We start from the raw sequence: 18021 nt of genomic DNA, 5'->3' as shown, positions 1-18021 counted from the left end.
GAACATTTGATCAATGTGATACTAAAGGGACACTAAGTAAAAGCAAGATTATCATCAGGACAAGATGGAGCCACCAACCTATATATATCCTGACTCTCTTCAGCAATGGTCTAACCACAGGATTCTAGGATGAAAAAAAGTGGCCCTTGAAGTTCACCAGATCATGATCCAAACTATGGTCAAAGGAGTACATTCAGAGGATTCTTGTGGCCAATGAATTTGGCTGAAGACCTGAAGAAATGGGAGGTAGAGTGCTAGAGTAGATTCGAAGTAAGTGGATGTGGGTTCTGTTACTGGCTCTACATTTACTATCTAGGTGACTGTTGCCCAGTCGCTTAGGCTCTAAGAGTCTCCATCCCCTCATCTGGGAAAGGAGGGAAGAGAGGGTAGAACTAGGTGACCTCTGAGCTCCCTCCCAGCTCAAAATGGAAGATCTTGTGAAATAGCATGGATAGTCATAACTCAATGAAGTAAATGAATCTGGGAGTGTTATTTATTGTCAGTTGCTCAGCTGGCTCTCTGTGAAGTTTGTAGGGGATGATGAACACCCAGAATGAGTGAACTGAGAAGCAGCCTCTTGAGATGTATAGTATTTCAAAACTCCAAAGGTGATTTGGATGGTGCAGATGCAGGTCCCTCTTCAGGACTATGTTGACAGTTTCACAATAGTTTTTTGGAGAAAAGCTTCTTCTAAGATAGGTTGTCTTACCTAATTTACCCTACCCTCAAACTGAAACCATCCAAAATATTACGGGTGCTCAATTGTGTCTTTTAACCATGTGTCTTTTAACCAAAGTCTATTGGGTCAAAATGTTGCCTGTGGGAGTGCTTCTCTGGCAAGTTATGTTAATCAATAGGAAAATATGATTCAATATAAAATTACAAATTTTTGCTTCACATACAACCTTTCAGGGACTTCTCAAATGAGGTCAAGCTGTATTTGGATTTCAGAGGATTGAGGGGACAACCAAGCAACACACTTCTGGAAGAACACTTCCCTCAACTTACTTTCCTGTCCCACCACCCACCCATTCCCCAAAGGATCCTCATTGAAAACCTGTCCATGGCCAAGTCTGGACTATGGCTGAGGGAGCAGTCACTAGCTCGAGCCAGCCAATCCAAGAAACAGAACTGGGTGCTGGGCCTTAGGCTCCAGAGTCAAGGTCTCTCCATTCAGTCACTTTCAAACTTAACAGAGTTGACTTGGGTGGAAATGGCACCACCTCGGTAGCTGCCCCTCTTCTTCTTAGTCTTCTCATGTCGAAAAGACTTGCCTTTGGTGAACTTCAGGACCTCGTTTGCTTTCTCTCCCCAATCTCCAGCTGCACCCCTCTGAAAAAAGGAAAGAAGTCATCACAAACCAGAAGGCCAAGAGAAGACTGAGGGGTACACTCCCTCCTAGGCAGTCCCACCATTCCTTTCTTACCTTGGCATCAAAGGAATTGTCAGCCACCCGAGAATCCACTTCGACTTCTTCTGACTTGACTCTCCGAAAAGGTGAGGATGCCCTTTTCTCTCCCTAAGGAAGAGAATTAGAGTATAGAGGAAAGATGCCAAGGGGGTCCCCTACCCTTCTTTTCTAGCACCCACTGGTTACTCACCTTCTTTGTTTTGGGAACCGTATTTGGGGTCTGAGGCTTTTGTTTCTTCACCTTAGGGGGAGTGGCCTCTTGGCCAGGGGCAGCATCCTTTTTCCGCTTCTTTCCAGAGCCTATTGGACATACAAAGTAGGATCACTCATCAAGAAATAGCCTTGAGGGGGCAGCTGGGTAGCTCAGTGGATTGAGAGCCAGGCCTAGAGATGGAGGTCCTAGGTTCAAATCTGACCTCAGACACTTCCCAGCTGTGTGACCCTGGGCAAGTCACTTAACCCCCATTGCCTACCCTTACCACTCTTCTGCCTTGGAGCCAATACACAGTATTGACTCCAAGACAGAAGGTAAGAGTTTTTTAAAAAAAAGAAACAGCCTTGAGAGTTCAATTCTATACCACCCCCCACAAAGCTCTCCAAGACACTAGAGTATTGAAGATATATGGATGACCCACCTCAGAGCCTCCCCATGTTCTGACACAGACCTGGCTTGGCTGCTGTCTCCTCTTCCTTCTCATCCTGAGGTGTGCCAGTCTTCCCATTCTGAGGTGTTGGAGGGCAGGACCCATTAGCCACTAGGCTAGGGCTCTTTTTAAGTTTTGGTTGTTCCTCCTCTTCGCTAGAGCTATCAGAAGAACTACTCTTGGCCTTAGATTTTTTTGCCAAGGAAGGTTTAGGAACAGCTGTGGTCTCCACCTTGGACTTAGTCACATTGCTTGATGGCTCATCTTCTTCACTGCTGGAGCTTTCTGAGTCTGAACTGCTGTCCTGGGGAGCTGCTTTGGCCCCTGGAGATGGAATTCCCTTGACCCCTACCTTGGGTTTGGGGATAGCTGCTGCAGCCTTTGTCACTGGCTTCTTCTCTTCCTCACTGGAACTGCTGTCCTCCTCACTCGAGCTGCTATCAGCTTTCCTGGGCAAAGCCTTTGGACTAGGGGCTAGCTTATTACCAGGGGCTGGCTTGGCTGGTGCCTCATCCTCAGAGCTGTCAGAGTCTGCACAGAAAGAACGCAGTGAACAGATGTCCCCAGACCCTGGCCAAGGAAGTAACAGCCTTCCAATGCCCTGCTCCCAGCTCCCTAATTTCCTCTTCTCTACCTGAGCTATCTGAAGAATCCTCAGCAGCTTTTGTAGTCACAGCCGGCTTGGGAGTGACCTTAACAACAACGGCAGGTTTGGGGGTTGCCTTCTGGGAAGGTTTCTTCTCTTCCTCCTCAGAGCTGGAATCTATAGGGAATCTGTGGGGTTAGGATGGGTCCACAACTCCAACCTAGGGAACAATCTTCACCTCTTCACTCTACGAAGACTAACCTCATTCCTTCCCACTGAACATTTTTTAAAAAGATATTTTATTTCCCCAACTAGTACATAATGACAAAATTCCACATACATTTTCTAAAGTTATAAGATTCAAATTCTCCTCCCTTCCTCCCCACCCCTGGAAACCACACCAAATTTCTTCAACAAGGGATGAAAGACAGAAGAGGAAACAGATATAAACAAGACACCTGAGTCACTGTCTGAACTGGATTCCTCTCCTGTGGCCTTGTTTGTTGTAGTCTTGGCTGGTGTGGCCTTGGCTGGTGTGGCCTTAGGTGTAGCAACTTTGGCCTGTCCTGCTTTAATTGAGAATGGTAAAAGTGTCTCATTTCCTGGCCCGTTCTTATGTTCTCACCCACTGCCTTCCACCCCTCCACCAAAAGCTGTGCCCCTACCACATGTGTACACACCAGTGGCTGCCTCCTCCTCATCACTGCTGTCCTCACTACTATCAGAAGAGTCACTGCTTTCCTCTTTCTTCTTGGGGGGCTGGTCACTTGCTAACTTCTTCTTGGGGGGTTGAGTGACTGTTACCTTCTTGGATGGTTGGTCCCCTCCCACCTTCTTCTTAGGAGGCTGGTCCCCTCCTACCTTCTTTGGCTGGGTGCAAGGGGGTGGAGGGACAGAGCTATATGGACCTGCTTGGAGAGACACAAAAGACCAAGAGGAAGAGATCAGTGGCTGAAATGCCATATTCTCATTCTTTCTCTAGCCAGTGATTATTTTTTTCTTTTAAAAGCCTCCCAATTAAAAAAAGCCTTCTGGGGGACACCTAGGTATTTTACTGGATAGAGCCAGGACTGGAGACAGCCAGTCCTAGATTCAAATCTGAAGTCAGACACTTCTTAGCTGTGTTACCCTGGGCAAGTCACTTAACCCCCACTGCCTAGTCCTTATGGTTTGCTCTTCTGCCTTAATACCAAAATATAGTATTGATTCTAAGATGAAAGATAAAAGTTTGTTAGGTTTTCTTAAATCCTCCTGAAATTCTACCTATTCCAAACTAAGCATAAAGGTAGTAGCACTGGGACATTACTATGCTGGGTTCAAAAAAATCTTGTCCTTGAATCCTACAACCTTTTCTCGTCTCTCTCTAGTCCCTTTTCCTGCACAAGAGTGAGACTTAAAATTGTACAGAAAGATCTGTTTTAAGAAGAGTATGCAATTAGGCAACCTTAGACCCAAAAAGGCAAATACACATGAATTTTCAAATTTCATCCCATCATCTCCTCAAACATTCATCCTTTAAAGTTCTGTCCTGGTTCCTCATTTATTAAGTCTTTTAATTGTTCTCACCTTGAGTCCTACATTGCCTACTTCACCACTAGCATCTTAATTTTAATACATATGAAACAGAAGTCATAATCTTTCCCCCAAACCTTTGCCTGCTCCAAATATCCCAATTTTTGTTTGGGAGCACTAACACCTCGGTAATCCAAGTTTCTCATCTTGGAATCATTCTGAATTCATCCCTCTCCTTTATTTAATCACTTGCCAAGTACAAAGTCAATTTTGCCCTCACTATATCTCTCATCCATTCAGTCAACACAACCACCATGGTAGTTCAGAATCTATCTCAACACATCTCACACCTGGGATTACTGTAATAAGGCTCCATCTCTCCCCAAAGCTCAGTTATCTCTCTAGAGTGGTTTTGGGTTTGTTTTTTTTTTAATTTGTTTAAAATATTTTTCCATGGTTACATGATTTCTCTATATATGTTGATTCCTGGAATTGTATATCCAGACCTGCTTTCTTCATCTATCACCAATTGCCTTTTGATCCAGGTCTTAATCTGAATGTCTCATAAATACTTCCCACTCATTATATACAAAATAAAATCCAAAGATTTCCCATCAAAAAAAAAGCTCTAACTTGTCCCAATTTTTCCATAAATAACCATTATCCTCCAAATCATAGAGGAGCACAATATCCTCCACTCCCCACTTTCACTTACCCCACAGATCCAGTTTGTCAACAAATGTTCTCCTGTCTCCCTTTATAATATCACTCACATATCTCTTTTCTCTTCTTACTTATATAACCCCCAGCTTTAGATAGGTCCTCTATCACCTTTCATTTCACCTATTCCAAGAACCTTCTATTTGGTCTTCCTATATCAAGTCTCCTCAACTCCAATCCATCCTCACAATTGCCTGAGTGACTTTCCTAAAGGACAGGAACATTCACTATCACCCATTTTTCCCTACTCAATAAAATCTGGTGGCTCCCTATTACCTCTAGGATCAAATATATGTTCCTCTTTTTGACATTTAAAGTTCTTCACAACCTGGTCCCTTACTTTTTTTCCAAGTCTTTTCCCACTTCACTCCCTTCTACAAACTACACCGGCCTGCTTGCTGTACCTCACACAAGGCATCTGTGGCTTTGCATTGCTCCAGTGTGTTCTCTCTCCTCTCACCTCCACCTTAGTTTTTTTCCTGGTTTCCTTGTAAAAGCAACTTAAATCCTACACCTTACACAGGACATCTTTTCTTGTTCTCCCACTGCTAATTGTAAGATTTAAATGAAATTCTATCTTCACATAATGAATGCCTTGCCCCCAGAGACTGCCATCCATCTATACTCTGCAGATATCTCCTATATACCTGGTGACTCTAGCTGTCTCTCCTATTAAGAGAAAACTTCTTGTGGCCAAGGCTTTTCTTTATATCCCTAGTACTTAACATATAAATGCTTATTAAGTAATTAGTAATTGGTCTCCTTATTTCCAAGTTTCTCCTTTCTCCAATCCATCTTCCACAAAGCTGCCAAAATTATCATACCTTAAGGCACAGGTTTGACCAAGTCACTCCTATACTAAAAAAAAAAAAAAAAAAAAAAAAAAAAAAAAGCCCATCCTCCAATAAGATGAAACCCAAGTCCTTTATCTTGAAGCCAATCTACCTTTTCAGATTTTTTTCATATGGCCACTCCCCTTTCAGTATGCTAAATCACAGCCAAACCATACTACTAGGTGTCCTTTGAACTTATCATTCTATCTTCCCCTTCCATTTATTTGCATAAACTATGTACCCATGCCTTTAACAAAAGTCCTTGTTTCCAAATCTGTTTACTCAATATTCTGTCCTTCTTCAAACTCCCTAATACATGTTAGTGTTCAACACATAACAGTAGAATGGAATTAAAAATACAGGAATTTACAAGGACTTTCCTCCCAATTTTGTTGGATAAGCAGTCCAAGTTATTGACATCACTGTGCTACAGATGAGAAAACAGGCTCAAGAGGGCCATAATTTAATGTCTCCTAGTTATTATAGCTTTAACTTTCTTTTCACTAAATCAGACTTATAACTGAAACTCCTGGTTATTTAATGTTTATAGGTTAAACAACAAAATACAAATAATAAACCTCAAAACCACTGTACCTCAGTATGTGGTATTCTGACATTCCACCATCCACAACAGAGAAACACTTTTTGTTCTTCTTTAGAGAGGTAAGCAGTCAAAAGAACTGTACTCAAGGATTGGAAAAAGGCATTCGAGATTGATAGTTGGGAAATATATTACTTTATGCCTTTGTATCAAAAGCCCCAACTCTATCTCCAATGAGTTAAGCTAAAAAGGAGAAGCTACTTCCATATGCACCCTCAGGCAGAGACAGAGACAGGATTCAGAGGTTCAGACCCTAAACCCATAATGGAGGGCTAAGGCTACTACAGAGATGTGATAACAGAATGGGGAGACCTGGAGAATGGCCTCTTTCTTCATCTCCCTCACCCTGCTTGGCCCTGACAGATTTTTTCTTCTGTTTCTGATCCTCTTCTTCCTCACTGGAGGAATCTTCACTGCTAGAACTCTCCTGGGCAGGTTTCACAGGGGTCTTGGATGGAGTTGGTTTCTTCAGTACAGCCTTAATGAAAACATACCAATATACCTATTAATACTAACTCTTAGCGATGGGGGTCATTAACCCCCACCCACTCACACACAAGGAAAACAAATATCAACCTTTTTGGTTGGAACTGCTGCCTCATCTGAATCACTACTGCTACTGCTGCTGCTGCTGCTGCTGCTGCTGCTTTCACCAGCTTTGCCATTGGCTAATTTGGAGGTGACTTGGGCAGCTTTGCCTGGAAGGAAAGGGGAATGAATTCAGTTCACCTACTATGTGCAAGGCATCATGCCAGATAATGAATAAATATTTTACCAGGAAAAATTGTTTCTCCATTTAATTCTGCATCCCCAAACACTAAAAACAGAAATGCAATTATCTCTAAGGTTTTAGGTGATCAGGATATAGCAAAAGCCATTCAAGTATCTCCTTAAAAATCATTTTAATTAAAGATCTGTCAAAGTTTGTAGCATATTCTCCTACCCCACACTCCATTTTAGGTATAAGAGAAAAATAATACAAATATTTTTCCCTTTAGTAACTAAATACTACTTTCAAAGGAACCCTCTGGTAACAGCCATAGAAGCCTACCATGACAAAATTGTAAACGTCTATGTTAGGAGCAAAGAGAGACAATTTTTTTTTAAACCCTTAACTTCTGTGTATTGGCTCATAGGTGGAAGAGTGATAAGGGTGGGCAATGGTAGTCAAGTGACTTGCCCAGGGTCACACAGCTGGGAAGTGTCTGAGGCTGGATTTGAACCTAGGACCTCCTGTCTTTAGGCCTGGCTCTCAATCCACTGATCTACCCAGCTGCCCCCAAAGAGGGACAATTCTAAGAGCCCAGAACTCAGAATATCCAAGTCCCTAACCACCTCCTCTTCCTAAAGAAAAAGGTGAGGAAAGAAAAATACCTGGCTTAGCTGGGGTCTTAACTGGAGTCTTAGCTGTGGCTTTGCCTGGGGTCTTAACTGGAGTCTTAACTGGGGTCTTTGGTTTCTGTTTCTTGGTAGCTTCATCCTCTGAGCTGGAGTCAGAGTCAGAGTCAGAGTCGGAGTCGGAGTCTGAGTCGGAGTCAGAGTCAGAGTCAGAACTGGAACTTTCAGCTTTCTTGGGCTGGGCTGCCTTAGGGGAAGGCTTGGCTGCCTTGGCTGGGGGCTTGGCTCCCTTCTGTTAGGAGGCAAAACAAATATTTATGGAGAATTCTCTTCCCATTACCCCGGCACTACCCAGAACAAGTTGGCTGTCAGAAAGATGTCCTTGCTCATAGTATCTCTGTGTCAAATCCTGAAGTAGAAAGAGATACCTACCCCCCAGCTCCTCTCTTTGAACCCATAAACTCTAACCTGGGCAGGCTTCTTCTGGCTTTCTTTGTCTTCTTCCTCACTGGAGTCTTCACTGCTGCTACTACTACTCTCTGCTGCTTTGGCAGGAATAGGTGACTTCCCAGGCTGAGGTGACTTGGTGGCTGGGGAAGAATATGGAATTGGTAAGAATTAGGCTTCTGCACAAGCTAAATATTTACAAATAAGAAGAATCTTCATGTTCTTTAGCTAGAAACCAAACACTTGGATAAAACACAATTTTCCCCATCCCTCCATGGATCATCCTTCACCTAGTTTCTTAGCTGTAGGCTGTTTGGCCTCTCCTTTATGACTGCTGTCACCAGAAGCAACTGTTTTCTTAGCCTTCTTTGCCACTGGTCCGTTAGCCTGCAGCTTCCGCTTTTGAGACTTGGAAGACCTACTGAGTAGGGAAAAGGTAAAATGAATTCTGAGAAGGGCTGGCCTATATGGCCCAATAGGGACGAGAAAGCCAAAGGGAGGAGAGACTTACTTGAGCCAGAAACTATAGATGTCCAAAAGGGAAGTGGCATTGGGGTCTTGTTGGGCCTGCAAGGGCAGAAAGAAAGGTAAAGCTAACATCCCTAGAACACTATAATGTTTGCAGTTATCTCCACAAAATTTTATCTAGTTAAATTAGCCCACTGTTGCAACCTAACATTTCTTTTATCCCAACATATTTTAGCTAGTCTTCACATTTTTATGCATCTGTATGCAAATCTAATAAAGATACCATTATGTTTTCATACAAATAAACTCAAATTATTGGATATTTATTAATCACTTACCATATTTAAGCAGCTAGAGATATAATAAATAGGATACAGATCCTGCCTTGTAAGGAACTTACAATCAATTTTGATACAAGGAATAGTAATAGGTACAAAGGGAAGGTCCAGGCAAAATTATGGTAATTCCATATTAAATGTTTAACTTAATTGACTGAGGAAGAAATCATTTTCAGTTAGGAAAAGAGAACTCAAGGAATGCTTCATTGCAGAGTGGCACCTGAGTTAGGTCTTGAAGAGAGTCACAGAAACAGGAAACAGCAGAATGGGGGATAGATGGAATATTAGTGGGAACATAGATAGTAACTCACATTTATATTGTGCTTTGAACTTAACAAAGCACTTTCCCTACAACCCAGGATGTTAGCAAAGCACAAGTATTGTTATTCCTATTTTACAATAGAAGCAGCTGAAATTCAGAAAATTTGAGTGACTTATCTATGGCCATAGGCCACAGGCAAGACATAAGCTTGGGCCCTGTGACTCAAAAATCAACATTCTTTCTTCCATTCTAAACTTCTAAGCTTGTAAATAAAAAAGTTATTATGAAGCATTAATTTCTACAAATCTTATATAAACCTTAAGTCTGGTCCACTGGAACAACAAATAAATATTCTTTCTTCGTGATGGGGGAGGGACACACAGTAATGGGTATTTAATAAAGTGACATAATCCAAGTTGGTTGAAAAGATAACTCAAACAGAAAGTGGGACACTACAAGAAGAAATAGCATTTAGAATGCTAAAACTGCAATCAGGATGAATAATCGAACCAAAGCATTTGATACTCAATTACCATGTGCCAAAAAGGGCAGGTGCTGGGGGCACAAAGAAAAAAAAAAACGGAACAGTTTATGACTTCAAGGAATTTACACGCTAAAGGATGAAAGCCTTAGATGATTGCAGTGAGAGTGGAAAGGTGCAGGGCACAAAGATACAACTGATAAAAATGTTAACCAGAATTGAGTCAGGGCTATCCAATAGTTTTCCTTCTAGACTCACAAAAACCTAGATATTCTTAACGACTTGGATTTCATTGTTCAATTAATCTCAGATCTAACTTCAAGCACCTCACCACTCCTGACCAACTCCACAAACTGCCTCGATTTACCTGAGAAGGTCTCTATACTCACGAAGGATTGACTTAATCATATTAAACCAAAGCCAGCACCCAGGTATCATACTGTCTAAGCACTCATTTTTCCGGGAGCTCCCTCACCCCTAGGCCCAGGAGAAACCACGTGCTTTCCCCTCAACCCTCCCCGCCCGTGGCATCACCAGCTAGGAGATAAGATCGCCCTTTTCCCCCGCGCGCGTGAGGACTCACAGTTCCCGTAGCCTTAGCGAACTTGCTAGCCGCCTCCGGAAACTGATTGTCGCGCAGGAAACCGAGCACAAGTGGGAATAAGTCGCTGGGCACCACGCGTAACAACTCCGGCTCCGCCATCCTCTAAGTCCGAATGCGTCACTGATGCGACTCAGAGCTGTACGTCGCACATAATGACATCATTCCGAAATGCTGAGGATGAAGGGAACCGGATGTTTCGTAACGGCACAGAGCCGGAAGGGGCAGGGACTCAGATCCGCCCGCCCACTCCAAAGACCTTTCCTTTACCTCCTTCCCCATACCCCTAGCCGTCATTCGGAATTCTTGTTAAAGAAAAAGGCTGGTCGAAGGACTCCGCCCCTCTCATCTCGTTGGTAAAAGCAGGGTGATGACGTCATTGCCCCGACCTCTTCCTGCCGCATTGGCGGGAAAACTCAACTGAGTCTCCGCTCCCCCCTCGCTGGTACTGGGACTGGAAGGGCTTCTTGATTACTTCTCATGCAAACAAATGATTTGTGTGTAACTTCAAGCAGCCGGCTTACGCTCTCCTGGCATCAGTTTCCTCGGCTTCAAAATGAAGGGGTTGGACCTAAGGGCCCTACGGCTCTTCTTGGGGCAGCCTCGCCCCCTTGTATCCTTTAGACCTGACAACTGGTCTCTTACTCAGTGACCCATCTCCAAATTGATGGGTGGAGGGGTGCAAACAAGGGAGGATGAGCAAGCCCACCTACCAGGGCTCATGGGGATCCTGGGAAGAGTAGCAAGTACCCCACACCCACCCACCACACCCATATATGAACAGAGATGATGCTCCTTGACCAGGGGATTGTCTTTCTGCTTGTATTCTCAACTCTAAGCACGGTGCCTGCCGCATAGTAAGGGTTTAATGTTTGTTGAATGACTGGCTGGTCTTGGGTTTCTTTCCAGGTCAGACACTGGGCTTCAAAAAAAATAATTAAATTTTTTTTTTAATTTCCAAATTTACTCCCTCTACTCACTACCCACTGAGGAGGCAAAAAAAAATTAATCACAAATTAAAGAGCAAATATGTATAGTAATGCAAAATGAATTCTCATATTACCTGGTCACCTACCATAGACACACAAAAAGGTGAGAAAAGAAATAGTAATAGCTAACATTTATATATCACTATTTGCCAGGCACTCTGCTAAGTACTTTTCAAGTGATCCTCACAACACTTGGAGGAAGTACTATTATTATCTCCATTTTAAAGATTAGGAAACTAATTCAACTGAATAACTTACCTCCTTAAAACCTAGAGGTGAATAGCCTGTTTCTTCAAAGGACCTTTGAAATTATGGGTTGCTCATTGTGTTGATCAGAATTCCTAAGTCTTCCAAAGATTATTATAATACTGTTATAATTGCATAAATTTTTCCCCTGGTTCTGCTCTCTTCATTTTTCAACAGTTTATGCTGGTCTTCTCAGGTTTCTTTGAAACCATTCCCTTCATCATTTCATTATAGCACAATAATGTTTTATCACATTCATATTTCAGCCAATTGAAATGCATCCCCTCATTTTCCAATTATATTCCATCACAAAAAGAACTGCTACAAATGGCAGTACATATGGATTCTTTTCCTCTTTGATCTTTTGGACTAAGTAATTGGTAACTAAAAGTCAAAAGGTATGAATAATTTAATTGCTTTGATCGTATAGTTCTAAATTGCTTTCCAGAAAGATCGGACCATTTCATAGGTGTCCATCAGTCTAGACCAGTGATGGCAAACCCATGGCACATGTGCCAAAGATGGAACACAGAGCACTCTATGGGCATGCACCAGCCATGGCACCCCCACCCCACACTGCCCAGCCCCATCCCAGAGTTCATTAAAAGAAAGGCAGAGGAACTTGGGTGTTGTTCCCTTCCCTCCCTCCACTGTGCCTGATGACATTTTTTCATATCACCTGCCCATCCCCCAGCAGCCCAGTGGGGTCCCTCCCCTGGGTAAGATAAGGGTTGGGACAGGATGTGCCCAGCACTTAGTTGGGGGAGGGGCACGGCATAACACCCATCTTTGGGGGTGGGGCACCCCATGTGGTATCGAAAAGGTTCACCATCACTGGTATACACAATCTGATCTGTGTGAAGTGGAACACCAAGAGTTCTTTTAATTTGCATTTCTTTAATTATTAGTGATTTAGAATATTTTTTTCATAACTATTAATGGTGATTTCATTCCTTGAAAACTGCCTATTTGTATCCGTTGACTACCAATTGGGGAATGATTATCATTCTTATAAATTTGACTCAGTTCCTTATATATTTTAGAAATGAGACTTTTATCAGAGAAACATGCTGCAAAAATTTCTCAGCTTCTAGCTTCTCTTCTTTTAAAAAAAATTTTTTTTAAACCTTTACCTTCCATCTCCCAATCCACTGAGCCACCTAGCTGCCCCCCCCTTTTTTTTTTTTTGCTGCATTAGTTTAATTTTTGCAAAAAGCTTTCTAATGTAATCAAAGTACACATTTTGCCTCCTGTCAACCACTCTAACCCATTTGGTAATGAAATCTCCAACCAATCAGCCAGTCAATCAATATTAAGCACCTAAAAAGTGCCATGCACTATGCTTAAGTGCTAAGATTACTGAGGCAAAATACATTCCCTGCCCTCAAGGAATTTACAATCTAATGGGAAAGACAACATGCAAACAAATATATACCAAGAAAAACATATACAGGATAAATTTTTTTAAATTAACAGAGGGAAGGCAGTGGAACTAAGGAAGCCTTCCTGTGAGATTTTTCATTAAGATTAAAAGGAAGCCAGTAGTCCAAGCAGAAGAAGGAAAGTGTTCAAGGCATGGAGGATAGCCAGAGAAAATGCTTGGAGTGCAGTGATGGAGGGACTTGTTTGTGGAACAACTAACAGGGAAATGTCACTGGACTGAAGAATATGTGTCAGAGATTAAGGTATAAGAAAACTGGAAAGTTAGGCAGGAACGAAATTATGAAGGGCTCTGAATGCCAGAGATCTCTTGGATTTGTTCCTGGAGGCAATAGGTAGCTACTGAATTGTAGTGAGTAGGAGATAACATGATCATACCTGAGTTAGGAAAACCACTTTAGTGACTGAATAGAGAATGAATGTGGAGAGATTCAAGACAGGTAAATCCACCAGCAGGCTAAAGCAGTAGTCCAAAAGTGAGGTTATGAGGGCTCACATCAGGGTGGTGGCAGTGTTGGAGGAGACAGGGACATTCTGGAGGAATTACAAAGGTGAAATCAACAGGCCTTGGTAACAGATTGGATATGAAGGGATACGAAATAGTGAGAAATCTAGGATGATTCCTAGGTTGTAAGCTTGAGGGACTGGGAGAATAGTGGGAACTCTATTCCAAAAGGAAAGTTGAGGAGGGAGGGTTAGGGGAGAGATAATGAGTTCTGCTTTGGACATGTTGAATTGAAGATATCTACTGACATCCAGTTTGAGATGTTGGAAAGGCAGTTGGAGAGAGGAGATTAGAGATCAGCAGAAAGTTTGGGTCCAGATAGGTATATTTGAGAATCATTAGCATAGAATGGTAATCAAGACCATGGAAGTTGATGAGATCTCCAAGTTCCGATGTAAGAAGGGAGAAAAGGGCCCAGGACAGGACCCTGCAAGACAACTGCTCTTGGAGGGTATGATCTGGAGGATCCAGCAAAGGAGATGGGGAAGGAGCAGATAGGTAGGAAGAAAATTTATTAATAGATGATAGGTAACTTCTAAGCTCTACTAATTTGCTTATGGCATCATTTATGTCTAAACCATGTACCTATTTTGAGCTTTTCTTGGAAAATAGTGTGACATATTAGTCTATACCTGGTATCTGCCAGACTATTTTTCAGTTTTCCCAAAAGTCAGTTATTGCCCTAATAGTTGAGATCTTTGGATTTATCAAATACTTCTGTGCTCATTTTCTTCTATATATTATGTACCTAATCTGTTCCATTGATCAACCTTTTCATTTCTTATTCAGTCATTTCAATTATGTCCAACTCTAGTGTGACCCCTTTTGGAATCTTCTTGACAAAGATAGCTGGAGTAGTTTTCCATTTCCTTTTCCAGCTCATTTGACAGATGAGAAACTGAGACAAATAGGGTTAAATGACATGCCTAGATTCACAATTAAGAGGCAAAGGCTAAATTTGAACTCAGAAAAATGTCTTTCTCACTCTAGGCCCAGCATTCTATCCATTGCACCACCAAATTATTTTGACAATTACAGCTTTGTATTACACTTTGAAATTTGGTACTGATGGTCCTTTCTCCCCTCCCCACCCTTTTCATTAATTCCCTTCAGATCTTCAATTTTTTATTCCTCTATGAATTGTTTTTATTTTCATTCTATAAAGTAAGCCTTGTAGTTTGATTGGTTTGGCACTGAATGAGTTAAGTTGTTTAGGATCTCAACTTAACCATGAGCAATTAATATTTCTCTTATTATTTAAATGTCTTTATTTGTGTGAAGTGTTTTGTAATTGTGTTCATGATGTGTCTTGGCAAGTAGATTCCCAAATATTTTATTGTTATTTCAAATGGAATTTCTCTCTCTTCTTATTGATAATAAAGCAAGGTCCCTGTATCTTCCAGGGATACATTCCAAAACTTACTGTGGATGACTGAAATCGTGGATAATACTGAACCATACAGTTTTTGCTTTAACTTTTAACAACTATGGTGGGGGCAGCTGGGTAGCTCAGTGGATTGAGAGCCAGGCCTAGAGACGGGAGGTCCTAGGTTCAAATCTGGCCTCAGACACTTCCCAGCTGTGTGACCTTGGGCAAGTCACTTGACCCCCATTGCCTACCCTTACCACTCTTCCACCAAGGAACTAATACACAGAAGTTAAGGGTTTAAAAATATTAAAAAAAAAAAAAAAAAAAAAAAAAGAATAACAACTATGGTAACTATACTTTATGTACTGTGTTCTCTCTCTCTGATCCTAACCCCTAACTTGATGCTCCCTGGCTTCCACTCTCACCCCCACAAAAAATGAACCCTCCCAAGTCAAAGCAGTAGAATGAATTTATAGGCTGCATGTGGGGTAGACCACCAACAAAGCGACTTTTGCTCCACTCCACCCACCTTGCCACCCCACATCTGTTTTCTGTCTGTACACACTCGGCACACCATGTACTGGTCCCCTACTAGATACCCCATAGAAGGTGAAACTAAGGATAAAGGAGGACAATTGTATACAGGAATACTGATAATTTGTGCAGGTTTATTTTATAACCTGCTTCTTTGCCAAAGATGTTTCCATTCATTTTTCAGTTGATAGCCCATCAAATCAAGTGAAAAAGTGAGTTTTGTATCATCTTTGCTTGTGCTTATTCCTTCTGTTTAATTATTTTCTTAATGCCATAGCTAATATTTCTGGTACGATACTGAATAATAGTAATAATGGATATCCTTCCTTTGCCTTTGATCTTATTGGAAAGGCTTCTGTCTCATCCTCTTTACAGATAGCACTGGCCCTTGGTTTTAGATACTTATCATTTTAAGAAAGGCTCCATTTAAGACCTTCATGAACTGATACAGAGTGAAATAAGCAGAACCAGGAAAACATTGTACAGTTAACAGGAATATTGTAGAATGATCAAATGTAAAAGACTTAGCTACTACTCTCAGCAATGCAATGATCCAGGACAATTCTGAGGGACTCATAACAAAGAATGCTATCTGCCTTCTGAGGGAGAACTATTGGAATTGAAATGTAGATGAAAGAATATGATTTCTCATTTGTTTATATGGATTTATGTTTTGGAGTTTGGGTTTTAAAAGATTACTCACAAAAATGAACAATATGGAAATGTTTTGCATGATAATACATGTATACACATGAAAATGTAGTTTGCCAAGTTTCTATTGGTGAAAAAAAGTTAATAGAAGAAAAAAATGGAAAAGGGCTCCCTTTATTCCTATACTTTCTAGTTTTTTAACAGTAATAGGTGTTGTATTTTGTCAAGTTTTTTCTAAGGGGGCAGCTATAGATGGCTCAGTGGATTGAGAGCCAGGCCCATAAATGGGAAGTCCTGGGTTCAAATCTAGCCTCAAACACTTCCTAGTTATCTGATCCTGGCCAAGTAACTTAAATCCCATTGTCTATCCTTTGTGATAGACAACAGACAGTTGTGTCTTGGAACCAATACATAAGGCAATACAAAACAGAAGGTAAGAGTTTAATAAAAAAGCTTTTTCTGTATCTCAGGATGACTTTATTTTTGGGATATTTTTCCATGTTTACATGATTAATTTTCTTTCCCTCCTCTCTTCCAGATTCAGGATGATTTTTATTGGTTATTAATATGGTCAATTATATTTAGAGTTTTCCTAATATTGAACCAACCCTGTCTTTCTAGCATCTAGGAAAACCAGGATATAGTTGGAAAATCCTGAACCCCTGGAACTGCGTTGTCCAGGATTCCTTTCATGTGTATTACCCACAATTCCTTTTCCTTTCTATTTACATGCATCTTTTATGAGATTGTATTTAAGTTTTGGGTAACGCCCCGCCCCTCTCCACATGAATTGGGTGGTGACTGGTCTTGGTTGCCCTAGCTCTCTTCCACATGGAGTAGGGAACATTTTCTGTGTTCTCTAGCTCTCTAGTTAAATTTTAATAAATCTCTATAAATATTATATTTTGGAGATATTGAATATTAATTTAAAAATCCACATCAGCCTGACTATAGTGTATGATCTTTTTTTTTTTTTTTAAACCCTTACCTTCTGTCTTGGAGTCAATACTGTGTATTGACTCCAAGGCAGAAGAGTAGTAAGGGTAGGCAATGGGGGTTAAGTGACTTGCCCAGGGTCACACAGCTAGGAAGTGTCTGAGGCCAGATTTGAACCTAGGACCTCCCGTCTCTAGGCCTGACTCTCAATACACTGAGCTACCCAGCTGCCCCCTATAGTGTATGATCTTTATGATATATTGCTCTAACCTCCTTGCTAATATTTTAATTAAAATTTTCCATCAACATTCATTAGGGAAATTGGTCTGTTTTCTTTTAGCTCTTCTTGAATTATATATCAAGATATTTGTGCCACAGAATTGGTAACTTTACCTTTTTTTTTCCATTTTTGTAGTATTGGAATTATATTTGGTGGAATTCATTTCTAAATCAGGTCCTTCCTGGGTTTTTTTCCCCGTTTTGACTTCATTTTGGTCTTGCTCAATTTCTTTTTCTATAACAAGGTTATTTAAATATTTAATTTCCTGTTCTATGAATCTAAACAATTTATTTTTTTCAAATGTTTAGCCATTTCATTTAGATTACCAATTTTATTGGCATATAGTTGGGCAAAATAGCCTCTAATAATTGCTTTTAATTGGTTGTGAATTTGCCCTTCTATTTCATTTTTTGAAGCTGATAATTTTAGTTTTTAAATCAAATTAACTAATGGCATTTTTATTTAAAATAATTTTTATTAATATAATTGTATTAGTTCATTGAGATTCTTACTTCAAATTTTGTTCAACTCTCCTTTAAAGATTTCTATTTAATTTTTTGGCTTTTTTGTTTTGTTTTTAATCTTTGAAAATTTTATTTGATTAATAAATTTGGGATATTTTTCCATGGTTACAAGATTCATGTTCTTTCCACTGGGTTTTAGATTTGATATTGATCAAGATCCATTTCCATAATATTGATATTTGCACTAGGGTGATCATTTAGAGACAATTATCTCCAATCATTTCCCCATCAACCCATGTGATAAAGCAGTTGTTTTTCTTCTGTTTCCATTCCCAGAGTTCTTCCTCTGAATGTGGATAGCATTC

The 18021-nt window shown here is 40.8% G+C and overlaps 1 protein-coding gene across 1 annotated transcript; it reads right to left on the bottom strand.

Moving 5' to 3' along the window:
* Positions 1-471: 471 nt before the first annotated feature.
* NOLC1 (nucleolar and coiled-body phosphoprotein 1) lies at positions 472-10344 on the bottom strand. The gene is made up of 14 exons (XM_044662537.1): positions 10225-10344; positions 8604-8659; positions 8383-8510; positions 8114-8235; positions 7682-7937; positions 6884-7005; positions 6653-6785; positions 3322-3549; positions 3100-3210; positions 2690-2818; positions 2077-2586; positions 1602-1711; positions 1427-1519; positions 472-1332 (listed from the first exon to the last, which is right to left on the bottom strand). Exons 1-14 carry the CDS (start codon positions 10342-10344, stop codon positions 1174-1176), a joined length of 2277 nt encoding a protein of 758 aa, XP_044518472.1. The 3' UTR covers positions 472-1173.
* Positions 10345-18021: the final 7677 nt, after the last annotated feature.

Source organism: Gracilinanus agilis, chromosome 2 (genome assembly GCF_016433145.1).
Source record: "Gracilinanus agilis isolate LMUSP501 chromosome 2, AgileGrace, whole genome shotgun sequence".
Taxonomy (NCBI): domain Eukaryota; kingdom Metazoa; phylum Chordata; class Mammalia; order Didelphimorphia; family Didelphidae; genus Gracilinanus; species Gracilinanus agilis.
Note: the sequence above shows the minus strand (reverse complement) of the source record. Positions and strands in the feature narration are given on the sequence as shown.

Excerpts from the sequence above, each read along its gene's own strand:
- NOLC1 (XM_044662537.1), bottom strand. The coding sequence starts at position 10,344 with ATGGCGGAGCCGGAGTTGTTACGCGTGGTGCCCAGCGACTTATTCCCA. Across the intron at positions 8,236-8,382 it reads GCCTACAGCTAAGAAACTAG|CCACCAAGTCACCTCAGCCT; the intron begins GTGAAGGATGAT and ends ATTCTTCCCCAG. Across the intron at positions 7,938-8,113 it reads GCCAGAAGAAGCCTGCCCAG|AAGGGAGCCAAGCCCCCAGC; the intron begins GTTAGAGTTTAT and ends GCCTCCTAACAG.